Raw genomic sequence first — 25,296 nt, 5'->3', positions numbered from 1 at the left:
GCAATATTGAGCAAAAAAAGGCCCGTTTTTCGTTCATTTCTGCCCTCCCCAGCCTCCAGGAGCACTCTGAAAGGCTTCTAAAGGCTATACAGGGCCATTTTGGTGAAGAGGTGGGATTTCAGGAGGCAAAAAAATGCTGTATTCAGTGTATAAGACGCACCCAGATTTTCAGTCTCTTTTTTGAGGGAAAAAGATGCGTCTTATATTCTGAAAAATATGGTACATGTATATTAGGTTACAATCTTTCATTATTCAATTATTCCACCTATTTCGCATTATTACTTTCATTTTGTCAAATAAAAATATAGTCCCTTAATAATCTCTTTTATTTCTATCACTTAGTCTAGCTTTTAATCATATCACCATGTAAAAAACTTTTCCCTTCTTTCCTGTCTAATGTCTAATCATGTCACCTGCCTACAAAAAGAGAAAGAAAAAAGCATAGAGAGGGAGAGAGAGAGGGAAAAACGATTCAAAACAGCAACCGAGAAGAAGAATCATCCTTGCATCATCACTTGCCTGCGTTATACTTTAATTGCTATGCTTTAAAAGAAAGAGGGGGGGAGGAAAAACAAGTCAAAACAACAATAAGGAAAGAAAAAAAAGAGCTCAATCGTCTCTTGCCCACTTCAACACCTCAGTTGCTACGTGTTGTTGTTGTTTTGACCTGTCTCCCCCATTCAGAAGGACATATCTTGATGGGTATGGATGGAAATGGAACAACAAAGATCTCCAGGAAAGAGCAGCTGGAAGAAATTCCGGGTCTGTCTAAAGCAGCATCTCTAGTCAAGGAATCCTGGGTGGCAAGACTTGGAAAAGGCTTTTTTCCATGGATAGATTGCTGATGTCAGTTAGTGGAGGCAGTTGTGTGGCAGATATATCAATAGTTTGACTTAGTATTGGGCAGTTTCTAGTAGTAGTAGAGCCAAGGTGGCGCAGTGGTTAAATGCAGCACTGCAGGCTACTGCTAGATCAGCAGGTCAGCGGTTCAAATCTCACCGGCTCAGGGTTGACTCAGCCTTCCATCCTTCCGAGGTGGGTAAAATGAGGACCCAGATTGTTGGGGGCAATATGCTGACTCTCTGTAAACCGCTTAGAGAGGCCTGAAAGGCCTATGAAGCGGTATATAAGTCTACTGCTATTGCTATAGTTTGAAGTTTCATTTTATTTATATGCCGCCCTATTCCCTAAAAGGGACTCAGGGCGGCGAACAACTCCAACGGGAAGGGGAACATGCAAATACAAAATAGACATTTAAAATAACCAACAACCACACCTGTCGAGAGGGGAAGGGAGCTCATCAACCCCAGGCCTGCCGACACAGCCAGGTCTTAACGGCTTTTCGGAAAGCCAGGAGAGAGGTGAGGGTCCGAATCTCCACGGGGAGTTCGTTCCAAAGGGCCGGAGCTGCAACAGAGAGGGCCCTCCCCCGGGTCGTAGCCAGATGGCATTGGCTGGTGGATGGAACCCGGAGGAGGCCAGTATCCTTTGCTCCAAAGAAAAAGAGATTCATCTTGGCAAAATCTGGCTCCAGCTTGAATTTAATATCCCTTTCTAGAAGAGCACGGAGCATTCCACAGCTCTGCGGTTTCATATTGTATGTGCTGAATTCCTAAAAGGCTACAGAGTTTTGGAATCCAGAGATTGGCGAACTTTGAAAAGCAACATTTATATCCCCGTCAAACAGCTGCCAAAGGAAGTCTGCAAAATATGTTGTAGGACGGCTGCCAAAGTCTCAAAAGCATCATCCGTATCTTTGCATTGGAAGTGCGATGTTGAAGTGCTTGACATTTTCAAATCCCTTCCCCAAACCCTCCTCAGTTTGCCTAAAATCTGCTTTCTTGATCTTAAAAATTTTTCCTAGGGGTTTCCGCCAAAAGAAATCTCAGTCGGGGACTTTTTAAAAAAAACCCTCCTTTTGGAAAACTAAATAAAAGAGCGAGGTATTGCCAAATATGTTTATTTGGCACGATGAGATGTGCTTTTGGCTTTTCTAAGTTTGTGAGGGGGGAGGAGGAGGAGGGTGAAAGATTTTCTCTTTGATTTCTGCAGGATACTTTTAAAAAGCATATGTAAAATGTTTTCCATTTTGAAATGTTTAAAAAGCACCGGAATCTTTTTGAGAACATTAAGAAAGGATCGCTATCCTGGGCAATAAAAGTAATGCCATTAAAAGAAGTATTTTGGTGAAGAGATTAAAAAGCAACAGCATAAAAAGGCAGAATTAAATAAAATCCGTTTACTTGGTGTCTAAAAGACAGTTAGCACAAGTTGCAAAAAGGTTTAGATCAGGGATGTCTAACCTAGGCATGCTGGCTGGGGAATTCTGGGAGCTGAAGTCCACAGGTCTTAAAGTTGCCACGGTTGGGCAACCCTGGTTTAGATGTCAAATAATCAAAGCTGGGTTTGTCAAATGTCCCTCTACATGGGGCTGCCCTTGAAGAGCATCCGAAGACTTCAGCTAGTCCAGAATGCGGCCGCGCGAGTGATTGTGGGCGCACCACGGTTCGCCCACATAACACCGATCCTCCGTGAGCTGCACTGGCTACCTGTTGATCTCCGGGTGCACTTCAAGGTCCTACTCACCACCTATAAAGCGCTCCATGGTAGTGGATCTGGCTATTTGAGAGACCGCCTTCTGCCAATTACCTCCCTGCGTCCCATCAGATCGCATAGAGTTGGCCTCCTCCGTATTCCATCCGCCAGTCAGTGCCGACTGGCGACTACTCGGAGGAGAGCCTTCTCTGTTGCGGCTCCGACACTATGGAACAATCTCCCCGTGGAGATTCGTACCCTCACCACCGTCCAGGCCTTCCGCACAGCCCTCAAGAACTGGCTAGCCCGTCAGGCCTGGGGATAATCTTATTTTTGCCCCTCCCGAATGCTGAGTGAATGTTGAGTTTTACTGTCTAATTTACTTTGTGCATATTTCTTTTTTTGTATTGTCCTACACTCCCCTTCCTTTTTTGATTGTAAGCCGCCCTGAGTCCCCTCAGAGAAAAGGGCGGCCTATAAATAAATAAATCTACAATCTACAATCTACAATCTGGTGTTTTACATGGAGTGGACTCTCTTGACATTCTGTCTCCTTTAGGTGGGGACTGTGCCACCCTGCTGAAGAACATGGGACCTTTGCCTGTGGACATGGCCCGGATGTATTTTGCTGAGACAGTCCTGGCCCTTGAGTACCTTCACAATTACGGCATTGTTCACCGGGATCTCAAACCAGACAAGTGAGAATGGGGTACAAGTCAGATTGTGAAATGCAGGGAGGTGGGTGGGATGCATTTGTTTCAATAATTCTTCTTAGGGAGTCTTCTTCTGATACGCTTATCTGCTTTAGCCTAGGATGTTGACTGGCTGTGCGGGTTGCCTGAGCAGTAACACCTATACATGTGTGACAAACAACTCAATCCACTCACATTGCATTCTACTTGTAGAATTTGAGGCCAGTGTCCCAAATGGCTAAAAAACGTTTGCTTTATTTTTTTATTTTTTTATCTAATTTATATAGCCACCCACCTCGTATATGAATGACTCTAGGTGGCATACAACAAAAAGTTTACAGATTTTGAACTATTTGGTTGATCCCTTTCATGGTTCAAACTTCTATCATTTCTTCCCTCCCTCCCTCCTTCCTTTTTTCCTCCCTCTCTCCTTCCTTCCTTCCTTCCTTCCTTCCTTCCTTCCTTTCTTTCTTTCTTTCTTTCTTTCTTCCAGCTTGCTCATCACATCTATGGGCCACATCAAGCTGACCGACTTTGGCCTGTCCAAGATTGGCTTGATGAACATGACTACCAATCTCTATGAGGGCCACATTGAGAAGGACACCCGAGAGTTTGTGGATAAACAGGTATGATCTTTATGGCAAGGAGCATGCATGTCTTCTAGTGAAACCTACTAGACTATTTTACTGGGTACAAAGGAAATGGCCTCCAAACATCGGAAGCCACGAACCCACCTGAAGGAATCCTCACTCTCTTGATTCTGCCCTTTCTGGGCTTAAGGGGGAGACAAGGTTCCCATCCATCCCTAAGAAGAAACCTCCTTGTTCACAGAAACAGGCGGAATGCTGTTTTCTGTCCCTTTGTAGGTCTGTGGTACTCCTGAGTATATTGCTCCGGAAGTGATCCTGATCCAAGGTTACGGCAAGCCAGTGGACTGGTGGGCCATGGGCATAATACTCTACGAGTTCCTGATCGGCTGCGTCCCATTCTTCGGTGACACTCCAGAGGAACTCTTTGGGCAAGTGATAAGTGGTAGGTTTGCTTTTCCTTAATGAAGAGAGATGAATTATAAGGCTGGAGAAATTGAATGACGAAGCGGTAAGGGCCCCATTTATTGCAGAAGTCAAGCCAGTGCCAGTCCCAGATGCCTGGCGGAACAAAAGAACCTTTGAGAAATCCGCTAGATAAACTCAGTGAACTGCGGAAGACAAAAGTGACCTTCGCTCAGCATGTGATGTGTCCCTGGAGATGACAGAAAGGGTGGGGGCGGGGAGGGGGGATGTTGTTGCCTTCCCACTTCACAGGGCCTTTTCTTCAGGGATGAGTTAAAGTGCTCTCCGCTTGTCCTTGAATGGAAAGAATATTATCCCAGTGTAAAATTTGCCGCTTTGCTGACCACCCCTCCCCCCCATCCTTCTTGCTCTCTTCGGACACACTGATGAATAGCAATGTCTTGGTTAGGCACCTTCAGAATATGGGAATATCCTGAGCATCCCCACAGTTTAGAAAATTCCCATCAATCACAGTAGTGATGAGGGGAGAGGCTGATAACGATGAGCTTCTCTGCCATTTCCAGTGATAAAAATGAAACGGGGAGTTGAGAAGAGGGATGAAGGAGTTGTCTTTCTCTCACCAACAGTATTTCCCCAAACATGCCAAGAGTGCAATAAAGCAGGAAGTCAGAACTCTTCTTAACTCAACTGTGCAAATAGCATCCCTGTACCAGTTTTTCACAAGGACTTGCGAAAGGTGTTTTTGGACTTGGTGCTAGAGAATTTCTAGAAGCCTGGCTCGTCTGATAAATTAGCCATCAACAGACACACAGACATAAACAATATCTACATACTGTGCAAAAGAGAGAATCAGCAAGCCAAAAAGGGAACAAAAAGACCAAAATACCGCCCCACCAGCAGTCAACACCCAGATGAGCCTAGATTAACTCTAAGATTAATATCACACCAACAATCAATCAATAAACAATACTTCAATCAGGGAACTGCCCAACAGGCTAACAGTTAAACATTCCAACCAATCAACCACCAAGACCACTCCCACCTACATTGTCAGGGCAATCCACTAGAATATAAACTGAGAGCAAACTCTACTCCTTACTAGCAATGATGATGTTAATCTGGTTTGGGAAATGAAATGTCTGTAAAAAACAAACAAAACTAAGCTTGCAAAACACTAAGGACTCCTCATTTCAACCCTGAGTTAGAAATATTGCCCTGTATAGGTAAAGATCGTATGTCTGGCATTTTCTGAGTCATACCTTAATGATATTCATTCAGGGATCTCCTGGATTTCTGACTAGCATGGTTGATCTCAAGGAAAAATAAGAGCAAAGTTTACTTTGCATTTCATTATCCATAAGATGGCCTTCACTAGAGGTGTTCTATATTTGATGGTAGGCTAAGAATTAAGAGTGGAACTTTATGTACCTGTGAGTTAAGAAGAGCATCCTTATGTTCTTCCAACCTTATACATCTACCAAAAAAGAGCACCGCTCTCCCCATCACACCCCCAAAATAATCTAAATTCTGAGAAGATAAAAATTAAGGTTATCCAAGCAGGAGTGATGTTGATCTTTCTGCCTCTATGCATGGAGATTCCATTCAGGCCACACGATTAAAAAAAAATTGAGACACTTCTTTTTCTTCCTTAAATTTCTCTAATAGCTCTGTCCCATTTCCTTGTTCTGTCAAAGTTTTTGAAAAGTTTTGAGGTAGTGAAACTTTCAAGGAGCACCCTCCAAAACTGCCTTCATTTTACTTCCTTAATTTCAGATGAAATCATTTGGCCTGAGGGGGATGAAGCTCTTCCTGCTGATGCCCAAGATTTGATCACACAACTCCTGCGTCACTGCCCTCTGGAGCGGCTGGGCACAGGTATCACAACAGCATCAGTACAAGTAATCCTGACCGGTAGTCATTGGCTCAAATGATGCAAATCATTTAGCAACCACTTGAAGTTAGAATGGCATTGACCAGTCCTCATACTTTGAACTATTGCAGCATTCCTACAATAAGAATGTTGGGTTCCGGCCGATACAGCCCAGTAAGGGCGTATCAGTAGTAGCTGGGAGCAGTGGCCACCGTACTGGTATGGTGGCTCATTTGGCCCACCTGCCCGCCTGCGTTCCATACCTGTTTTTAAAGCAACCGGGTCAGTTGTGCATGCGCGCACAGCATGCGGCACCTTCGCAACCTCCGACGAGCAGCTGGGTGTCCGATGAGCAGCAGGGGCGGTAGAGTGCACATGCGTGCGCAGTGCATGTGCATGACCCCGGCCCTGTGCGCAGCTTACCGGTAGCGACGGGGAGAGGAACCCACCACTGATTCCTACAGTCACGTGATCAAAATTTGGGTGCATTATAACCAACCAGTTGTGATGGTTTTAGCATCTCGGTATCATGTGATCCCTATTTGCAACCTTTCCAGCTGGCTTCCAACAAGCAAAGTCAATGAAGAAAACTGGATTCGCTTAACAACTGCATGATTCATTTAACAATTGCAGTGATTCACTTACCAACCAGGACAAAAATAGGTTGTAAAATTGGGCACGACTCACTGAACAACCCTCTTCCTTAGCAATAGAAATTCTGGTTCTGTTTGTGGTTGTAAGTCAAGGACTACCTGTACTTAAAGCTGTGGTACAAGTAGAGATGTTGTGGCTCTCCTGAGTGATCAGCTCTCAGTACCTTGGATCCCTTCTTCCCCATCTCAACCTCTAGGAGGCACCCATGAGGTGAAGCACCATCCCTTCTTCCACCATCTGGATTGGAATGGGCTGCTGAGGCAAAAAGCTGAGTTTATCCCCCAGCTGGAGGCCGAAGATGACACCAGTTACTTTGACAGTAAGGCTTCCCAGATGAAGAGAGAATGGATGGGGAGGGCTGTATTGGTTGGATGGCAGAGGTGCAACCCTGAATCCCAGAAGGGCCCCTTAAAGGTATCCTGAAAGATTGGGACGCCCTTGGGACTGTTTTACTGCTTATAGCAGTCTTCTGCAACTTGGTGCTCTCTAGATTGCCATTCCCATAATTTTACAAGTAGCATAACTAGAGGTTTGCTGCCTGGTTGGCTAGCTGGAGGATTCTGGATAGAGCCCCAGTGCCTCTAGAGACTATGAAGAAGGCCACCACACACAGGGGCGGGCTTCAAACATTTCAGCAACGGGTTATCTGCCCATTTTCACCTCCCCCAAGCTCCAGAGGTCTTCCAGTAGGCCCGTTTTTTCCTCTCCCCTAGCCTCCGTGCAGACCTTGCCCTTACCTCGCATCCAGAACGGGCTGCTTGGAAACTCCTGGGAGGGAAGGGGTGGGCGGGGCCAGCCAGGGGTGGGATTTGGAGGTTCTCCCAACCAGCCATAACGTTAGCTACGGGTTCTCCCAAACCCGGCCGAACCCGTAGCAGCCCACCCCTGCCTATAGCCGCTCCTAAAGAGGGTAAATTTGGCAAAGATTTGGGTTCCTTTTCTTCAACTTTCTCTTTCCTCCAGCTCGCTCAGAGCGGTACCGGCATTTGGGCTCTGATGACGAGAAAACCCAGGATGAGGAATCCAGTGCGGAGATTCGTCAGTTTTCTTCCTGCTCCCATCGTTTCAGCAAGGTTGGGAAGGGACTCCTTTGGGGAGGCTTGCTAGAAAATTTCTGGCTTTGTTGTTGGTGAACATGGGGGCCACTTGAACTGTACAGAGAAGGAGGAGGTTTGGGGTGATATTCTCATTGATTGCAAAACTATTCTTAAGCACAGAATAACAAAGTTGGATGGGACCTTCTAGAGGTCTTCTAATCCAACCCCTTGCTCAAGCAGGAAACCTTATACCATTTGAGACAAATGATTGTCCGATTTCTTTTTAAAACTTCCAGTGTTGCTGCATTTACTACTTCTAAAGGCAAATTGTTCCACTGATTAATTATTGTGTCAGGAAATTTCTCCTTAAGTTCTAGGTTGCTTCTCTCCTTGATGGGTTTCCATCCATTGTTCCTTATCCTGCCTTCAAGTGCTTTGGATAATAGGTTGACCCCCTCTTCTTTGTGGAAACCCCTTAAATATTGGAAGACTGCTATTGTATCACCCTTAGTCGCTCTTTCCATTAAACTAGATATACCCAATTCCTACAATCGTTTTCCATATGTTCCAGCCTCCAGTCTCCAGTTGCTGGCTATGTAACAAGAATAGAATTCTTTATTGGCCAAGTGTGATTGGACACACAAGGAATTTGTCTTTGGTGCATATTGCTCTCAGTGTAGATAAGGAGAATAAAATACATTCATCAAGAATAAAAAGATACAACACTTAATGATAGTCAAGGTTTCTGATAAGCTATCAAATTGTACTAGTAAACAAATAAAACAATATAAATTGAAAGATACAAGCAACATGGTTATAGTCATAAGTGGGAAGAGATAGATACTAGGAAGGAAGAGAATAATAATAGTAATACAGTCTTAGTAAATTGTTTGTGAGAATTATGTGTTAGAAAATTTATGTGGGAATTAGTTGTTTAGCAGAGTGATGGCATTCGGGGAAAAACTGTCCTTGTGTCTAATTGCCTAGGTGTGCAGTGCCCTATAGCGTAGTTTTGAGGGTAGAAGTTGAAACAATTTATGTCCAGTATGTGAGGGGTCTGTAGATATTTTCACAGCCCTCTTTTTGACACGTGCATTATACAGGTCCTCAATGGGAGGCGGATTGGTAGCAAATGTGGGTTTGTTTGTTTTTTTGCAGTTCTAATTATCCCTTGAAGTCTGTGTTTGTCTTGTTTGGTTGCAGAGCCAAATCAGACAGTTATGGAGGTGCAGATGACGGCCTCAATAATTCCTCTGTAGAGCTGAATCAGCAGCTCCTCGGGCACTTTGAGCTTTCTGAGTTGGCGCAGAAAGAATATTTTTGCTGTGCTTTTTTTTATGACGTTTTTTATGTTAGGTGTCAATTTTAAGTCTTGAGATATGATAGAACCTAGAAACTTGAAAGTCTCTACTGTTGATACTGTGTTGTCTAGTATTGTAAGAGGTGGTAGTATAAAGAGGTTTTCTTCTAAATATAAAATAAGTTTGTCCTGCATCCAACTGATTTTCCTTCCTCCTCTCTTCCCTACTTCCCAGGTTTACAGCAGTTGTGAATATCTGGCTAACTCCTCCACCCTCAGTTTCACATCGTCTGAGCAGGGCCATGGTGAGGACAAAGAAGACCGGGCCGAGAGGGGGGATCACAGCTCTGGAGATGAGGACAAGAGCCGGTTAGCTAAGACTGAGACCAGGTGAGCCGACGGGATCACACCTGGCCTTTTCGAAATGAAGCGGTGCAAGGATTTTGCACATCTTAGGAAGCTTCCTGAGTTTCTTTGGTTTCCTTAACATTCCAAAGGGCAAGTTCAGTTTTGGCACCAGACGAGGCAAAGGAGGGAAGCGTGTTCTGACCTTGTTACTCTGTTCATGGTTCATCTTGCAGTGTTTGTAGACATCCATGAATGCCGTGTGCTATAGTAGTTAGAGTGCAGGACTGGGAAGAGACATATTCAAGTATGGTATGGTATGGTATAAGTTTATTTATAGGCCTCCCTTTTCCCTGAGGGGACTCAGGGCGGCTTACAGCTTATGTGGGAGGGGATACATACAATGACGTATAGAACATACATAATTAAAAAAATAGAGCAACATTCATCATTCGGGTGGGGACGGATTATAATCTTTAACCCCAGGCCTGACGGGATAGCCAGATCTTGAGGGCTGTGCGGAAGGTCTGAAGGGTGGTGAGGGTACGAATCTCCACGGGGAGATCGTTCCAGAGGGTCGGAGCTACTACTGAAAAGGCTCTCCTCCGCGTAGTTGCCAGTCGACACTGACTGGCAGATGGAACTCAAAGTCTCCCAACTTTGCTGAATTATTTTGAATGAGTTACTATCTCAGATAGAGAGGGACAGTTTGATAATATAAATTTGATTAATACATAAACAAACTGGAAAATGTTCTGACCTAGGCTGCCCAAGAGCACGAAGCAAACTCCTTGTCCCGACAAAACCGCCTTTTATTAATTGACTGTGAATTCTGCTCCTTCACATCCAGCAATGTCTTTCAAGAGAGGATTTACAGTCACAGGCCTTATCTGGCTTGGAGAGCTGCCAGGCCAATATCTGCAAAAGTTGGCAAGGAGTCTTAGAGAGTCACCAACCAATTAAACGAACTAATTGTCTCCTGCAAACTCCACTCCCCTTTCACTCTTCTTTTATTTCCTCTGGGAGGGGCCATTCATCGTCCACCTGTGGCCTTACTCCCAAGTCGACCCCTGTTCTTTAGCTGTTCCCTTTGTCTGGCAACTTTGTGCATGCGCACACTGGGAACAGGCTTCAGCTGTTTGTCTGCCTCACTGATGTCTGAGTCTGAAAGCAGCTGCTAACTGGTATACCGCTCTGGCCCCCTCTCTGCCTCCGACACAGAGCCCTCATCAGAGCCTTCCCTAGATGCCAAAACTGGCCCATGTTCCTCCCCAACCTCCTCACTGTCCGAATCTGCTGCCAGCTCTGCTGGCCACAACAGGAAAAAAAATAATGGACCATCCTCCATACTGGGGATATGTTTGCTTTGCAAGGAAGTCTTCCAAGTTCTCCCTGCAGATGTCCTCCATTCTTTTCTCTCTCTCATGCAGACTTCGTGCCTGGACCTCTTGTGGCTCCACCGTCCATTCCTTCCGTCAAGAATTCAGCCGTAGCCCTGCCATCCTGAGCAGCACCTGCAGCCTAGAAGCGATGCCCAAGTTTGCCTTGTCCTCTGAGGATGAGAGCCCCTGCCGGGGGACAGCCAAAAAGGAGCGCCCCAAGTTTGTCGTTGGGGATTCTGAGATGGCAGCACCAAGGACACCCAGCAAGGGCTCAGCACTGGCAGGTGAGAGCAGGATCTCTCCGGATACTATCTCAGGTGAAGCCAACAATGGTAGCAACATTTGCCAAGTTTAGTCTAATCTCCTTCATTTGGTGACAGCCAATAATGATGCAAGGAGGCCTGTCTTGTTTGTTTTTTTATATCTGTATCCTGGGCTTATTATTTTTACAAATAGCTCAAGGTGGCAAACGCATCCAATACACCTTCTTCCTTCGATTTTCCTCACATAAACTATCCTGTGAGATGAGTTGGGCTGAGAGAGAGTGACTGGTCCAAAATCACCCAGCTGGCTTTCATGGCTAAGGAGGGACTTGAAATCATAGTGTCCAACTTTCCAGGCCAGGGGTCAGCAACCCGCAGCTCTGGAGCCGCATGTGGCTCTTTCATCCCTCTGTTGCGGCTCCCTGTCGCCGGTCAGCTCCACAATTGATAAGGTTAGGGCTTTTGTTTGGGACAGGTAGAGGAAAAAGGACACCGTGCTAGGAGGACACTATGGTGGGGGAACTGGACTTCTGGTCGGCTCCACAATTGAATGGGGGCTTTCGGTTAGGACCTTTGTGGTTCTTTGAGTGTTTAAGATTGCCGACCCCTGTTCTAGCCCGATGCCTTAACCACTAGAGTTCCATAAACTGGTTCCATGAACTTTATCTTCCACAACTAGTATGTGTGGGGATAGACTGCTTCTGAACATGAGCTTTCTATTTGAGTACTCGATTTAGCTTTTTAATTAATTTAATTTAAGACTAGTGACCCTTTGCAAAGAATGAGAGAAGTTTTCTGTGCCCCAAAGATCAATGGAAATAAGGGAGGAAGAAGAGAACCAGGTTAAATATGTGAAAATGCAGGATTCCGCCTTATACCAGCAGGGTTCCCACAACCTATTAAACCAGGGGTAGTCAACCTTTTTATACCTACCACCCACTTTTGTATCTCTGTCCCACCGGTTCCATAGTAATAGTGATTTATAAAGTAGGGAAGTATCTTTACTTTATAAAATTTATAAAGCAGAGTTACAGCAAACTCCTACTGCCAAATATAATTTCCATTATTACATAACATTCTTAATCTAGACAAATAAACAGTAACCCCACCATTCTGATAGCTTAATACAATGCCTTGACGGGATGGCCTGGTTCCCACAACATACTGAATGCCAAGCAACCCAACCTCCTTGAATACTGAACTGGGATTTTGAGGAGAATCAGGCATTACATACATATTTGTTGGCTTGAGAATGGTCTGTGATGTGAACACAGGAATTGTGTTGGGTAAATTTCGGGTTAGGATTTAGCATGCTAGGTTAACCCAGATACAAACTCAGACCTTTGGTCCATCAAACTTGCAGTTGTCTACAGCAATGTTTCTCAATCTTGGCAACTTTAGGAGGCATGGACTTCAACTCCCAGAATTCTCCAGCAAGCATGTGGCTAGGGAATTCTGGGTGCTGAAGTCCACGCAACTTAAACTTGCCAAGATTGAGAAACACTGGTTTACAGTGACCGGTAGTGGCTCTAAAAGGTTTCAGAAGGATCTTCTCCAACATCACGTGGAAATGACAGGAAGGGTCTTGGGACCTTCCGAATTCAAATATCCTATCCCAAAGTTAAAGTAAAGGTAAAGGTTCCCCTTGCACATATGTGCTAGTCGTTTCTGACTCTAGAGGGCGGTTCTCATCTCCGTTTCAAAGCTGAAGAGCCAGCGCTGTCCGAAGACATCTCCGTGGTCATGTGGCTGGCATGACTAAACGCCTAAGGCACACGGAATGCTGTTACCTTCCCACCAAAGGTGGTTCCTTTTTTTTTCTACTAGCATTGTTATGTGCTTTCGAACTGCTAGGTTGGCAGAATCTGGGGCAAGTAACAGGAGCTCACTCGGTTACGTGGCACTAGGGATTTGAACCGCTGAACTTCCGACCTTCTATCCCAAAGCTACAGGCTGCTAAAGGTCCCTTTCTTTTCCTTCTAGCTGACCTGGCTAGCTTGAACTGTGTCCGTCTCAGGAGCAACAGCACAGGTACTAAGAGCTCTACCTCAAGAGGTCTGGACCGCGAGGGCAGTTATCGGCCTCACAAGGATTCTGCAGGGAAGCAGCCAGCATCTTCCAGTGGCAGAGTGCCAAAGTCAGCTTCAGTTTCTGCATTATCGCTTATCATCAATTCAGGTCAGTGGGACAAATAATTCCTGGGTCAGTTCCCAGCACAAGTAGCAGTGTAGAAGTGGATAAAACAGGGCCAAAAACACCACTGTAGTCGCACTGAGTTCCAGATATCTTAGGAGTCCTTTAAGAATCTTAACACCTAATAGGAGCTTGTAAATGCAACCAAGGAATGGGGCGAGAGTGGCTGGAGAGCCTTTTGTGCAACTTCCTTTTAATAAAAAAAAGTACCATTAGAAAGAGTACATGGATAGGGAGAAATCATAATTATTTATTGTATTTTTTTTCAGCGAAGAGTGGCTAAAGCAGGGGTCACCAACCTTTCGGACCTCAGGGACCACTAAATTTATAATTTTAAATCCCGCGGACCACTAATATGATCTGCCTAATGACTGGCTGGGTGGCCATGGCTATGTGGTCATGTGACTGGGTGGGCGTGACTAACTCTATGTCACTCATGTGGAAAAGCACCTCGCCAGCCTCTACTCGACCCTTCCCTCCCCGTCCCACCTCACCTGCCTGCCCGGGCTCCTTAGGGCCCCAACAGGAAGCAGTTGTTGGAGCTAAGCAGCCACCATGAGAAAGAGTTGGCAAAACAGCTGGCTCAGTTCAAATTGGATCTGACCGAGAAGGAGGCTCAGCAGAAGCATCTCACTGAGGACTACGAACGTAGGCTTTCCAAGCAGATGGAAGACCTGCAGGAGTGGAGGCTCAGCGGGCTGAGATGGTCAGCCAGTTCTAGACCATAGTACAGTCCCACTGAAACAAGGCCCTCCGGCTCTTTGCCACCAGTGGCATTCCCCTCCAGCCTTCGCCCAAAGCCCCACACCAGGAGGCTGAAGCAGACCCCAAGGCGGAATTTCTGCCGCCCTCCGACCCACACAAAAACACCCCAAAGGGGGAGACTCTCTGCAGCAACACAAACATTCATTGCACGTATCCAGCCCGGTGGCTGTAGTTTGAGGAGCCCTGATTTAGTGCAATATAAAAAAATGCAAATAATTTTTCTGCAGACCACCAGAATTTTCTTGTGGTTCCGCAGACCACCAGTTGGGGACCGCTGGGCTAGAGGATTTTAGCTGCTGAGATCTTAGGAGACGGAACATGCACTTTTTTCTTCTTCTGTGGGTCAAAGGCTGTTTGGCTACTAGGAATTCCTGGGTGGTTTTTTTGCATTTTGAAGTTGTCTAAAATGAAGACAATACACTTAGTCCTCAATGTACAACCATTCATTTAGTGACCATTCAAAGTTACAATGGCACTGTAATAAGAGACTTATGACCGTTTTTCACACTTATGATTGTTGCAGCATTCGCCATGGTCGCCTGATCAAAATTTGGATGCTTGGCAACTGGCGTTTATTTAGGATCATATGACCTATGACCCTCTGACAAGCAAAGTCAACGGGGAAGCCAGATTCACTTACCAGTCCTGTTACTCACTTAACAACTGCACTGATCCACTTAACAATGGTGGCAAGAAAGGTCGCAAAACAGGGCAAAATTGACTTAACAGCTCTCTTGCTTCACAATGGAAATTTTGGGCTCAGTTGTGGTCGTAAGTCAAGGACTATACATAATGGATTGTTTTCGGACTTTGAGTTGTTATGGGGGGGGATTGGTTTTGGGGTTCCCCCCCCCCTTCTTTTGGATGTTTTGAAAATATGGGTGATACAGAAATGCTGTGAGAAAGGGGAAAAAAAGAAAAAGTTTCCCATTACTTACCTCCCAACGACCAACAAGATCGCACAGGTTGGGCCTCTTCTGAGTGCCGTCAACCGGGCAATGCCGGCTGGCGGCCCCCCCAGGGGCGGGCCTTCTCTGTTGCTGCGCCGGCCCTGTGGAATAATCTACCCATAGAGATCCGGACCCTTACTACTCTCCTGGCCTTCCGTAAAGCCACCAAGACCTGGCTGTTCCGGCAGGCCTGGGGCTGTTGATTGATATCCAGCCCCACTTAGATGGAATGGATGATGTGGAATTTTAATATTTGTATTTTTATTTTAAATTTTAAATGTTTCTTTTGTCTTGTTGTGAGCTGCCCAGAGTCCCAAAGGAGTGGGTGGCATACAAATTTTATTAAACTTACATTTAACTATCTGCTTGCTTGGATTCTTTTCCATTGGAGATTGGTAATACTGTACTTTAGTTATCTCACCCTTATCATTGTGCCTCCTTCTTCCTTTTTTTTTTTTTTAACAGATGACTTTAGTGGGGCTGTTCTCAGAAGCCCCATCTCACCCCACTCCCTCTCTTCCAATCCTTCATCCCGTGATTCTTCCCCAAGTCGGGACTCCGTGCTTGGTGGCTCCAGCCTGCGACCTCCCATTGTCATCTACAGCTCCGGGAAGAAGTATGGCTTCTCACTGAGGGCCATCCGTGTCTACATGGGCGACAGCGATGTTTACGCTGTGCACCACATGGTTTGGGTAAGTTTATTTCAGGTTGATTGAAGGTGACGGGGAAAAAAAATGGGGAGCCATAGGAAAGCTAGTTAGGATTACCTGGTTCAGGGCTGTTTAAAATAAGAATGTAGGCATGATTTACAGATGACACTAAGATACAGGGTAGGCATTCAGGAATGCCTCATCCTAGCCTAGCTTTATATGTGGATTAAGCCCCTAAAATTTGTTTAATCAAAGTTACAGTAATAATGGTTAATAATGTGGGAGAAAGCAGCCATAAGCTAAGCCATAAAGTGCTGTGCTTGTAAAGGGGAATGACTACAGCTCTTCAGCTTACAATAAAGCATGAATCCAGCCATTGAGTTTTTATTAATAGCCAAAAAGAACTTTGCTTTGTATGATTTGTTAAGAATCATAGAATATTTTTAAAAAAAGGGGGGGGGGGCTTGTAGCCAGATAATTCAGCTTCCATTTTAGAGCTCTACTGTAACTGATCTTAAAGTTTCAGATAGAAAATGTCATTCCCCATTTTGGGGACTGAAATCCTTTAATTCAACAGCAAGCAAAATGGGGTTGTCACTTTGGCAGATCTGTAGATGATTTGCAATAGATGTGCAAGGATTATATGCTCCTAATAATCACCAGGAAGCATCTTTTGCTCCCTAAATCACTTTGTTGAAAAAGAACACTTTGGAGGAGAATCAGGAATGAAGGTTTGGGGGGGGGGGGTTGATGGATGTTTGGAGGCTTTTCTAAATGCAGTCATAAATTGCTAGCCAGGTAATTGTTAGCAAAAGGATAACTGAAAACAGAAACAACAGAGACACTTAATTCCTAACGGGGTTCAGCCCCTTTCCAAAAGCAAGGCCAGACATTCTACCAAGTGGATATGAAGAACAGGTTGAAAGAGAAAGATTCCAGCTCGATCCTAACAGGAAAACCAGCAACCAAATACTTAAAAAATCACCTGGGCCCTATGGATTCCATCTTAGGGTGCTTCTACTTGCACTGACAGGGATGCGGTGGCTCAGGGGCTAAGACGTTGAGCTTGTCGATCAGAAAGGTTGGCAGTTTGGCGGTTCGAATCCCTAGCGCTGCATAATGGAGTGAGCTCCCATTACTTGTCCCAGCTTCTGCCAACCTAGCAATTCAAAAGCACATAAAAAATGCGAGTGGAAAAATAGGGACAACCTTTGGTGGGAAGGTTAACAGCGTTCCATGCACCTTCGGCGCTTAGTCATGCCAGCCACATGATCACGAACACCGCTGGCTCTTTGGCTTTGAAAAGGAGATGAGCATGGCCCCCTAGAGTCGGGAACAACTAGCACATATGTGCGAGGGGAACGTTTATCTTTACCTTACTTGTGCTGAACCTCTGTTAGTTCACTTTCTCTTTGAGGATCTGAAGAAGTATAGTATGTGTTACAATTCAGGCTTCTAGCAAAAGCTAAGGTCTCAATATGCTTATGAACCTGGCTTTAACATACAGCAACAGCAGAACTTTTGATCTTGGGCTATAATCTCACCCATAACATAACCCAATACATGTTTAAAAAATTCAAATCTCCCCACTCCCTGAAATTTCTAAAGTGGTTTACCAGAGAATAATAAAAGTTCAACAAGGACAATCAAAGACATCAAAGCATTAGCTGAACAGTGCATGGGTTGTGCACTGGGTCAGAATCCCAAGTTCACTTTATTTGCAAGCCGGAATTCTGAAACATGGCTTTTACTGGGTGCTCATCTTTTCTGCTGGTTTGGGAGAAAATGAAGTGAAAGGGAGAATGACTGGAGACATCTGTGAAAGAGATAGCTACTTGCATACTTAATTCTCCATCTTCCTGTATAAGGAAATATTTTCAGACATAAGTCAGAAGCCTTTTCAATGATCTGTCTGTTCATTTCTGTCATAGAATGTGGAGGATGGGAGCCCGGCTCATGATGCAGGACTCCGAGCGGGAGATCTCATCACTCATGTGAACGGGGAGTCGGTCCTGGGTTTGGTTCACATGGATGTCGTAGAACTTTTGCTGAAGGTATGTATCTTCAGCTAGAAATAAGACCAGTTGAGTTCCAGAAATAACAAGCAAGCACCCTTATTCTGCTTAATCCAAAACAGGTAGACCCAGTGGTGGGTTGCAGGCAGTACGGGTGTTCCGGAACCAGCCAGGAGGACCGAATACCATTCCGGTACGGTGCTTCGGAGGGCCCGCCCACCCGCCAAGGCTCCTTACCTGTGTTTTAAGGCTTCTGCGCTTCCGCCCACGCGTATAGCGTGTACAGCGCCTGCATGACGCTCCATGGAGCAGCTAGAGCATCATGGAGCATCGAGAAGACGCTAAGACACGTGTGTGCACGCGCTGCGTGCCTCCATGAGGATGCCACCGGGCCCATTCCAACTGTATCGGTTGGAACGGGATTTGAAACCCACCACTGGGTAGACCCCAACTTACAACTGCAATTGGGACTAGAATTTGCTAAGCAAAGTGGTTATTAACTGAGCTGCACCTGATTTTACGACACTGTTTGCCACAGTTGTTAAGCGAATAACTGCAGTTAAGTAAATCATATGGTCATTAAGAGAATCTGGCTTCCCCTGTTGATTTTGCTTGTCAAACGTTGGCTGGGAAGGTTGCAAATGGAAACCACAAGACTCCATGATCCTGCAACCATCATAAATAGTGCCTGAATTTTGATCAGGTGTCCGGACACATGCAACAGTCAAAGGTGCGAGGGCCAATTGTAGAAGTCCCTTTTTCAGTTCTGTTGTAATTCAGACAGTTGCTAAACAAATGGTTGTAATTCGAGGATTACCTGTAATGTGAATGTATTCTATCCATAAGTGTCTGTAGCATTTTTGTGAATGGTGGGGCGTAGCCTTTCACATATGGCTTTTGGGAGACTCTGACAGCTCTCCATTGTGTCCCTCTTGCAGAGTGGAAACAAGGTGTCCCTGAGGACAACTGCCCTGGAGAACACTAGCATCCGAGTGGGCCCTGCTCGCAAGAATAGTTCCAAGACACGGATGGCCCGTCGGTGTAAGAAGAATCACAAACGGGACAGCCAGAACAAGTAGGTAGCCGGGATCAGGCAACAAAGTTTAATAGTTAATTGCTGTTGAATTGAGGAAGGTAACTAAGATGAGTTTGGAATTGGGTGAGGCCTGGTGCTTTGGATGGTGGGACAACTTGCCTCCAGAAGTTGTGAATGCTCCAACGCTGGAAGTTTTTAAGAAGAGATTGAATATCCATTTGTCTGAAATGGAATAGGGTTTCCTGCCTAAGCAGAGGGTTGAACTAGAAGACCTCCAAAGTCCCTTCCAACTCTGTTATTCTATTCTATATCTATCTATCTATCATCTATCTATCTATCTATCTATCTATCTATCTATCTATCTATCTATCTATCTATCTATCTATCTATCATCTACCTATCTACTTACCCATCCATCCATCCTTTATCTTTCTATCCATCCATTATCTATCTCTATCTATCTATCTATCTATCTATCTATCTATCTATCTATCTATCTATCATCTACCTATCTATTTACCCATCCATCCTTTATCTATCTATCCATACATCCATACATCCATTATCCTATCTATCTATCTATCTATCTATCTATCTATCTATCTATCTATCTATCTATCTATCTATCTTTCATCTACATACCTATCTGTTGTTGGAACAGAACTTGGTCATCATTTTAATCCAGTAAGGAAGGTCTTTCATGGTTTGTGAGTTGACCTACCTCTTCTTCTACCTGTACATGTTCTACAGGTTACCTGAACATCCTTGTCCCTCTTTTTCTGGCAGCCCCCTAAAGCCTTCTAAACCTGTTCTGAAACTTGGCAGCAAAATGTTGATTTTAGAAGAGTTTATCAGCATTTTCCTAAATATACTGAAAATAAATACAGTAGTACCTCAGTACTTGCTGTTAATTGATTCCGGGGGGAGGGGGGGTACGAAAAATGAGTACCATACAATTTTTTTCTGGTAAGAAATAATGAAGTGAATTATGAGGCAACTGACAGTGACAAGTTCTAGCTTGTGTGTTGGGTACCAAACAAACAATGAGCACCAGGACAAAAAAATTTTATGTCAAAACGCATTGAGTTCCAAATTCAAGGAGTTTCAAAGCAGTTGAGTCCCAAGGTACCACTGCATATAAAATCTCACAAGCCTCTTATCCATTGAGTCAGCTGCAGTGACTCAGCCACACCCCTGTAACCCTCAGAGCTCCAATCTTTTAAAATAGAATAAATATATATATACCCTCACAATGAGAAATTCTTCCTCCACTTATGTTCTTGCTTCAGTGATGTTTTATCTGTTGATGCTAAAACTGGCTGAGTAGGACAGGACAATGATTTGAAGTCTACATCGAGACACAGCTGATAAATCAAACCTCAAATCAACAATTGTTCTGGTAAGTCTCAGCCTAGTTCTTCACCCTTAGCAAGTGTCCTTCTCCCCTCCCCCTCTTCCCCCTCCTTCCTAGACGGAAATCCCTATTCAAGAAGATCTCAAAGCAAACTTCCGTTCTGCACACCAGCCGCAGTTTTTCCTCTGGGCTCCATCATTCTCTCTCATCCAGCGAGAGCCTTCCTGGATCCCCAACACACAGCTCATCCCCTGGATCTACTGCTTCTTGCCGCAGCCCTGTCCCGGATTTCGTGCCAGGTAGGATCTTGTGAATCTCTCACAAAGTCCTTTTCTCACCTAGACTTCTTCATCAGCTACGTCTGTTGGGATGAATAAAGGTTGTAAGAGCCGTGGTGGCGCAGTGGTTAGAATGCAGTGTTGCAGGCTAACTCTGCTGATTGCCAGCAGTTTGATTCTCACCAGGCTCAAGGTTGAGTCAGCCTTCCATCCTTCCAAAGTCAGTAAAATGAGGACCCAGATTGTTGGGGGCAATAAGTTGATATTTGTAAACTGCTTAGAGAGGGCTGTAAAGAACGATGACGCGGTATATAAGTCTCAAGTGCTATTGCTATTATTTTTTCCCTAAAATTATAAGTTCTATTATGCAGACCACCTGGTTTATTTTCATTTCCACTAAAACCGAACACATTATCCTTTATGTAAAAAAATCCACCCGGGCAATCCTTGATTTACCACTACAGTTGAGTCTATTTCTATTGCTAAGTGAGACATTTGTTAAGTGAGTTTTGCCCTGTTTTATGAACTTTCCTGCCACAGTTGTTAAGTTAGAGGGTCACAAAAGGGGATCACACGAGCCCAGGACACTGCAACTGTCATAAATATGCCAAGCATCTGAATTTTGATCACGTGACCAAGGGGATGCCACAATAGTTGTAAGTGTGAAAAACTCATAGGTCACTTTTTTCAGTGCCAGTATAATTTTGAACGGTCACTAAACAAACTTTTGTACTTGTCTTTAAGTAACTGATGGGAAGGTTTTTGGAAGTAATTCCTACTAAGAAGTTTAGCATTTACCTTTATCCGTCTATTACACCCCAGTTGCTCCAGATTTTATCAGCAACATCCTGTTGCTTTTAGGACTCTCTTCTCAAGCTGCTGGTTGAATAATTACTTTCATTAAAGAGTAAAGCTTCAGACTTTGTTTCTTGCTGTAACCGTGAATTAATTACTGAAAAGAAAAGTTAGACTCCTCAGATTACTTCTTTACTTTGACCAAAAGGTTAATCTTAATCTCTATTATTAACAGATTTATCTTCTTTATCAAAGTGAAGAAGTTTTAGCAAGCAAAGCCCAGCTGTTTGAAAAGAGAAATCATACAGGCTCCTTGATTTATTAAAAGAGTTCATAAAAACACAGTCCTTTCCCACCCTGTTGTGAAATAATAGAATATGCATAATAATAATAAAAAGATTCTGTGTCACTCTACTACAAAGTGACTTTAAGAAAAGACACTGTATTAAAAACAACACAAATTCAAAAAACAGACGACAGGAACAGAACAAGAAAAGGATAAGGGGTGCCACCACTGAGAAGTTTTGTAGATAAAATCCCCTCAGTAATGGGACACTCAACAAGACTTCCCTCCATAATCCAACTGAACAGGTACATTCCAGTGGTGGGTTCCGGATCCCTTCGCAACCAGTACGCTGTGACGGGGCCGGGCCTCCACCAAGTCTTTTCTTTATTCTTTTCTTTAAAGACTTATATACCGCTTCATAGGGCTTTCAGCCCTCTCTAAGCGGTTTACAGAGTCAGCATATTGCCCCCACAATCTGGGTCCTCATTTCACCCACCTCGGAAGGATGGAAGGCTGAGTCAACCTTGAGCCGGTGAGATTTGAACCGCCGAACTGCAGATAGCAATCAGCTGAAGTGGCCTGCAGTACTGCACTCTAACCAAATGGTGTCTCCAGCCATGTATTAACGCATCAAGCTTTTAAAGGCTTCTTAGAACAAACTAATTCTAGGCTAACAGTTTGAAATGTGTATTTTTATGTGTTTATACTTTTAATATAAAGGAAGTCAACAGTGGTAGAAGTATCTGCTGCTACCAGATATATACAGTATGTTCCTCCTAATTGCTTTCTATTTTTGTCAGATTCTGTCTCGCCCCAGAGTCCCTCTCCAGCCTCCAGCACCCCGACTTCTCCAGCAGGACAGATCCGACCAAGTTCCCTACATGGCTTGGCCCCAAAAGTCAGCAGTCATCGCTACAAGGTTGGGCGCCGCAAATCAACCAGCAGCATCCCACCTTCCCCATTGGCCTGCACTCCTTCCTCCGTCCCCCAACCTCCCTCCCCACAAAGATCCCCTTCCCCACTTCCATTGTTTACAAAGAACGTCCAGGCATTCCAAGGCAAGACCTTGTCTCCGCCCACAATGGTCCGTCAAGTGTCCCGGCCTCGCAGTGCAGACAGCTCCCGTTCCCCACTTCTCAAACGAGTCCAGTCCACAGAGAAAATCCCTACTTCCCTGGCTGAAAAAGTGGTTGGCAGCCGGAAGCTCACCCTGGAGACGCCCAACTTGGGAAATGGAGGTGCCAGAGAGAGTTGCATGGTCACCCTGGGAGACGCTGGTATTTCTCGGCTTCGGGACTGGTCTGAGGAACGTCAAGATCGAGACCACGAAGTCGTGGTGATGCGGCGGCTGAACTTATCTGAACGCCGGGACTCTTTCAAGAAGCAAGAAGCAGTCCAGGAGGTGAGCTTTGATGAGCCAGAACTGACATCCGGTGGTGAGGTCCCAGCAGAGAGTAAAGCTGGAGACTGGCAGCGTGGATCTCATGCAGCTTCCTGGGTAGAGGACGGGTCCTACTGCTCACCTGTCCCTGATCCCCAGGTGCCCCTCGTGCCCGACATTGCAGTGCAAGGGGATGAGCCAGCAGGAATCACAGCCACGTGGGAATGCCAAGGATCATATCCTGTCCATCTGGAGGCCCGGGTCTACACTGAGCAAGATGATGGGACAATGGCCGTTGAGTACAAGAGTGTCTCCTCCCAGCACTGGGGAAATTGGGAACAGAGGGAGTCTTCGCCCACTGTTGCAGTCACGCACAGGACAACCCATGGGGAGAAGGCAGTGAACTCACCTTCACCCTCCCGGAAGTAGCAATTACCGGAGAATTTGGAAAAATGACTGGAAGACCTGTTAAAGCCACTTGTCCCTAGCGGAGTAAAGGGGGTGCTTCAAAGGAAGTAAGCTAATGCCAAGGATTGAGAACTTTGGGGTCCCATTTTCATTCTGCTGATGTGGTCTTTTCCAGCTATTTACCACATCCTCCTCCTTCTTGGGCAGCACTCCGTGTTCCTCCTCACAGGGCAGGGTTGGTGGTGATTCAGGCTGGAGATAAAGGCAATGCTGCTTTTTTACTAATTAGAAACATTCCCATTTCCTAAAACCAAGCATTAAACTTTCCCATCCATGCACTGAGTATCTTCTGGAGTGTGAATATTCTCCACAATTAATAATTTTTCCCACTGTCCCCTCGGCTCCTGCCGAATGTGAGAAAAGGTAACAAATGAAGTAGTAAAAGCATACAAAATATCTTTTCTGCCTTGTGTAGGTAGCTAGGGGCAGAATTGGTTCATTCTGGGGAGCCTCTTCTCTTGTATTGAAACTGGTCAAAGGAGGTATTGTAGCAGTGGTTGGAAAACTCCAAATCCCAATCCTGTGACATCTGTAAACGTTGCAGTGCCTATGTATGCCGTTGATACCCTAACCCAACGCCAGCTCTTGTCTTGCAAACATTTGATCTAAAATTGAGAAGAAAAGCTAAGGGGGTAAACAAAGAAAGAAAATCAGTGTGGTCCTGTTCTGTTTATATCCAGAAACTTTCATCCGAGATTTCGGTTCCATTGCATTATCTTTTCTATCTATGACCTTGAGACTTTCTTTTGGGGGGGGGGACTGTTGTGGGGATTCCCATTTGGTTGTATCCTAGTTACTGTGGAAGAATAAGGTGGGTGTTCTTCATCTTGCACCATTTCTAGATCTACTGCAAAATCCCACGAAAAGGGGGGAAATGAGATTTGGATCACATTGTCTCCCTCTTTACATCTTCTCTGCAGCAAATGGACACTTTTTGGAGGGTTGGGGTGTGTGGTCAAAAAGGTTTTGGAGGAGACTCTGTCTTTGAATATGAGTCAGTCACATCAACACACCTTCCAAATGATGCACTCATTCTCAGGAGGTCACAGCCGAGTGCATAGAGGTTCCAATTCAGCAAAGTACAACCGGTCGACTTAGGACCGGTTGTTTAACAACAGTTCAAAGTTATGATGGACTCAAAAAAGCTACCAGTTGTCTTCAAAGTTATGACTGCCACACCACCCCTGCAGTCATGCGAGTGCAGTTTGGGTGCTTGGCAGCTGGCTCGCTTTTACAACCAGTTGCGGTCTCCTATGGTCATGTGATCACAGTTTATGACATTTTGTAAATGACATCTGGTCAACATGGTGACTTGACTTATGACCGCAACAACTTGTAACCAAAATTCCAGGCTCAATGGTAGTCATAAATCGAGGGTTAGTCAGTTCTTATTGGCATTTCCAATGAAGGATCCTAAGTATCAAGGTAGCAAGAAATATCTCTCTGCGTGAGACTTTGCCAGCACTGACAGTTTCAGCTTAGATGGTTCAAAGGTTAGATCTAGAATAAGACAACTCTCTCTCTCTTTTTTGGGGGGAGGGGGGGCTTTTGGTACTGTCCATGGGGTTTTCAGTTGCAATGTATGGCTGTGAAAGTTGGATCATAAGAAAGGCTGAGCGCCAAAGGACTGAGGACTTTGAACTATGGTGCTGGGGAAGATTCCTGCAAGTCCCTTGGACTGCAAGGGGATCAAACCGGTCAGTCCTAGAGGAGATCAACCCTGACTGCTCTTTAGAAGGCCAGATCCTGAAGATGAAACTCAAGTACTTGGGCCACCTAATGAGAAGGAAGGACTCACTGGAGAAGAGCCTGATGCTGGGAACAATTGAGGGCAAAAGAAGAAGGGGATGACAGAGAATGAGGTGGCTGGATAGAGGCACCGAAGCAGTAGGCGTGAGCTTAAATGGAGGATGGTAGAGGACTGGAGGAATGTTGTCCATGGGGTCACAATGGATCGGACACGACTCTGCAACTAACACAAGGCAACTCTAATTTGCCATTCCATGTCCTATTTTGTCCTGCTTGCTTCTTTTA

At 45.0% G+C, this 25,296-nt stretch overlaps 1 protein-coding gene across 6 annotated transcripts in view; it reads left to right on the top strand.

Annotated features, from left to right (window-relative positions):
- Positions 1-23,893, top strand: part of MAST3 (microtubule associated serine/threonine kinase 3) — a 74,942-nt gene extending 51,049 nt beyond the window's left edge. For 5 of the 6 annotated variants that reach the window (XM_032238234.1, XM_032238227.1, XM_032238217.1 and 2 more), the window contains 14 exons: positions 3,095-3,233; positions 3,721-3,853; positions 4,094-4,259; positions 6,014-6,115; positions 6,961-7,083; positions 7,728-7,837; positions 9,337-9,491; positions 10,877-11,112; positions 13,075-13,269; positions 15,465-15,691; positions 17,581-17,703; positions 18,603-18,739; positions 20,172-20,353; positions 22,214-23,893. In XM_032238234.1, coding sequence (XP_032094125.1) covers positions 3,095-3,233; positions 3,721-3,853; positions 4,094-4,259; positions 6,014-6,115; positions 6,961-7,083; positions 7,728-7,837; positions 9,337-9,491; positions 10,877-11,112; positions 13,075-13,269; positions 15,465-15,691; positions 17,581-17,703; positions 18,603-18,739; positions 20,172-20,353; positions 22,214-23,223 — 3,038 coding nt within the window. In that variant the 3' untranslated portion in view covers positions 23,224-23,893. Of the gene's footprint in view, positions 1-3,094; positions 3,234-3,720; positions 3,854-4,093; positions 4,260-6,013; positions 6,116-6,960; positions 7,084-7,727; positions 7,838-9,336; positions 9,492-10,876; positions 11,113-13,074; positions 13,270-15,464; positions 15,692-17,580; positions 17,704-18,602; positions 18,740-19,989; positions 20,130-20,171; positions 20,354-22,213 lie in introns of those variants that run through there. The other variant, XM_032238250.1, reaches the window with a different exon arrangement.
- The last annotated feature ends 1,403 nt before the right edge of the window (positions 23,894-25,296 follow it).

The sequence above is a fragment of the Thamnophis elegans genome, chromosome 1, assembly GCF_009769535.1.
Source record: "Thamnophis elegans isolate rThaEle1 chromosome 1, rThaEle1.pri, whole genome shotgun sequence".
In the NCBI taxonomy this organism is placed as follows: domain Eukaryota; kingdom Metazoa; phylum Chordata; class Lepidosauria; order Squamata; family Colubridae; genus Thamnophis; species Thamnophis elegans.
Note: the sequence above shows the minus strand (reverse complement) of the source record. Positions and strands in the feature narration are given on the sequence as shown.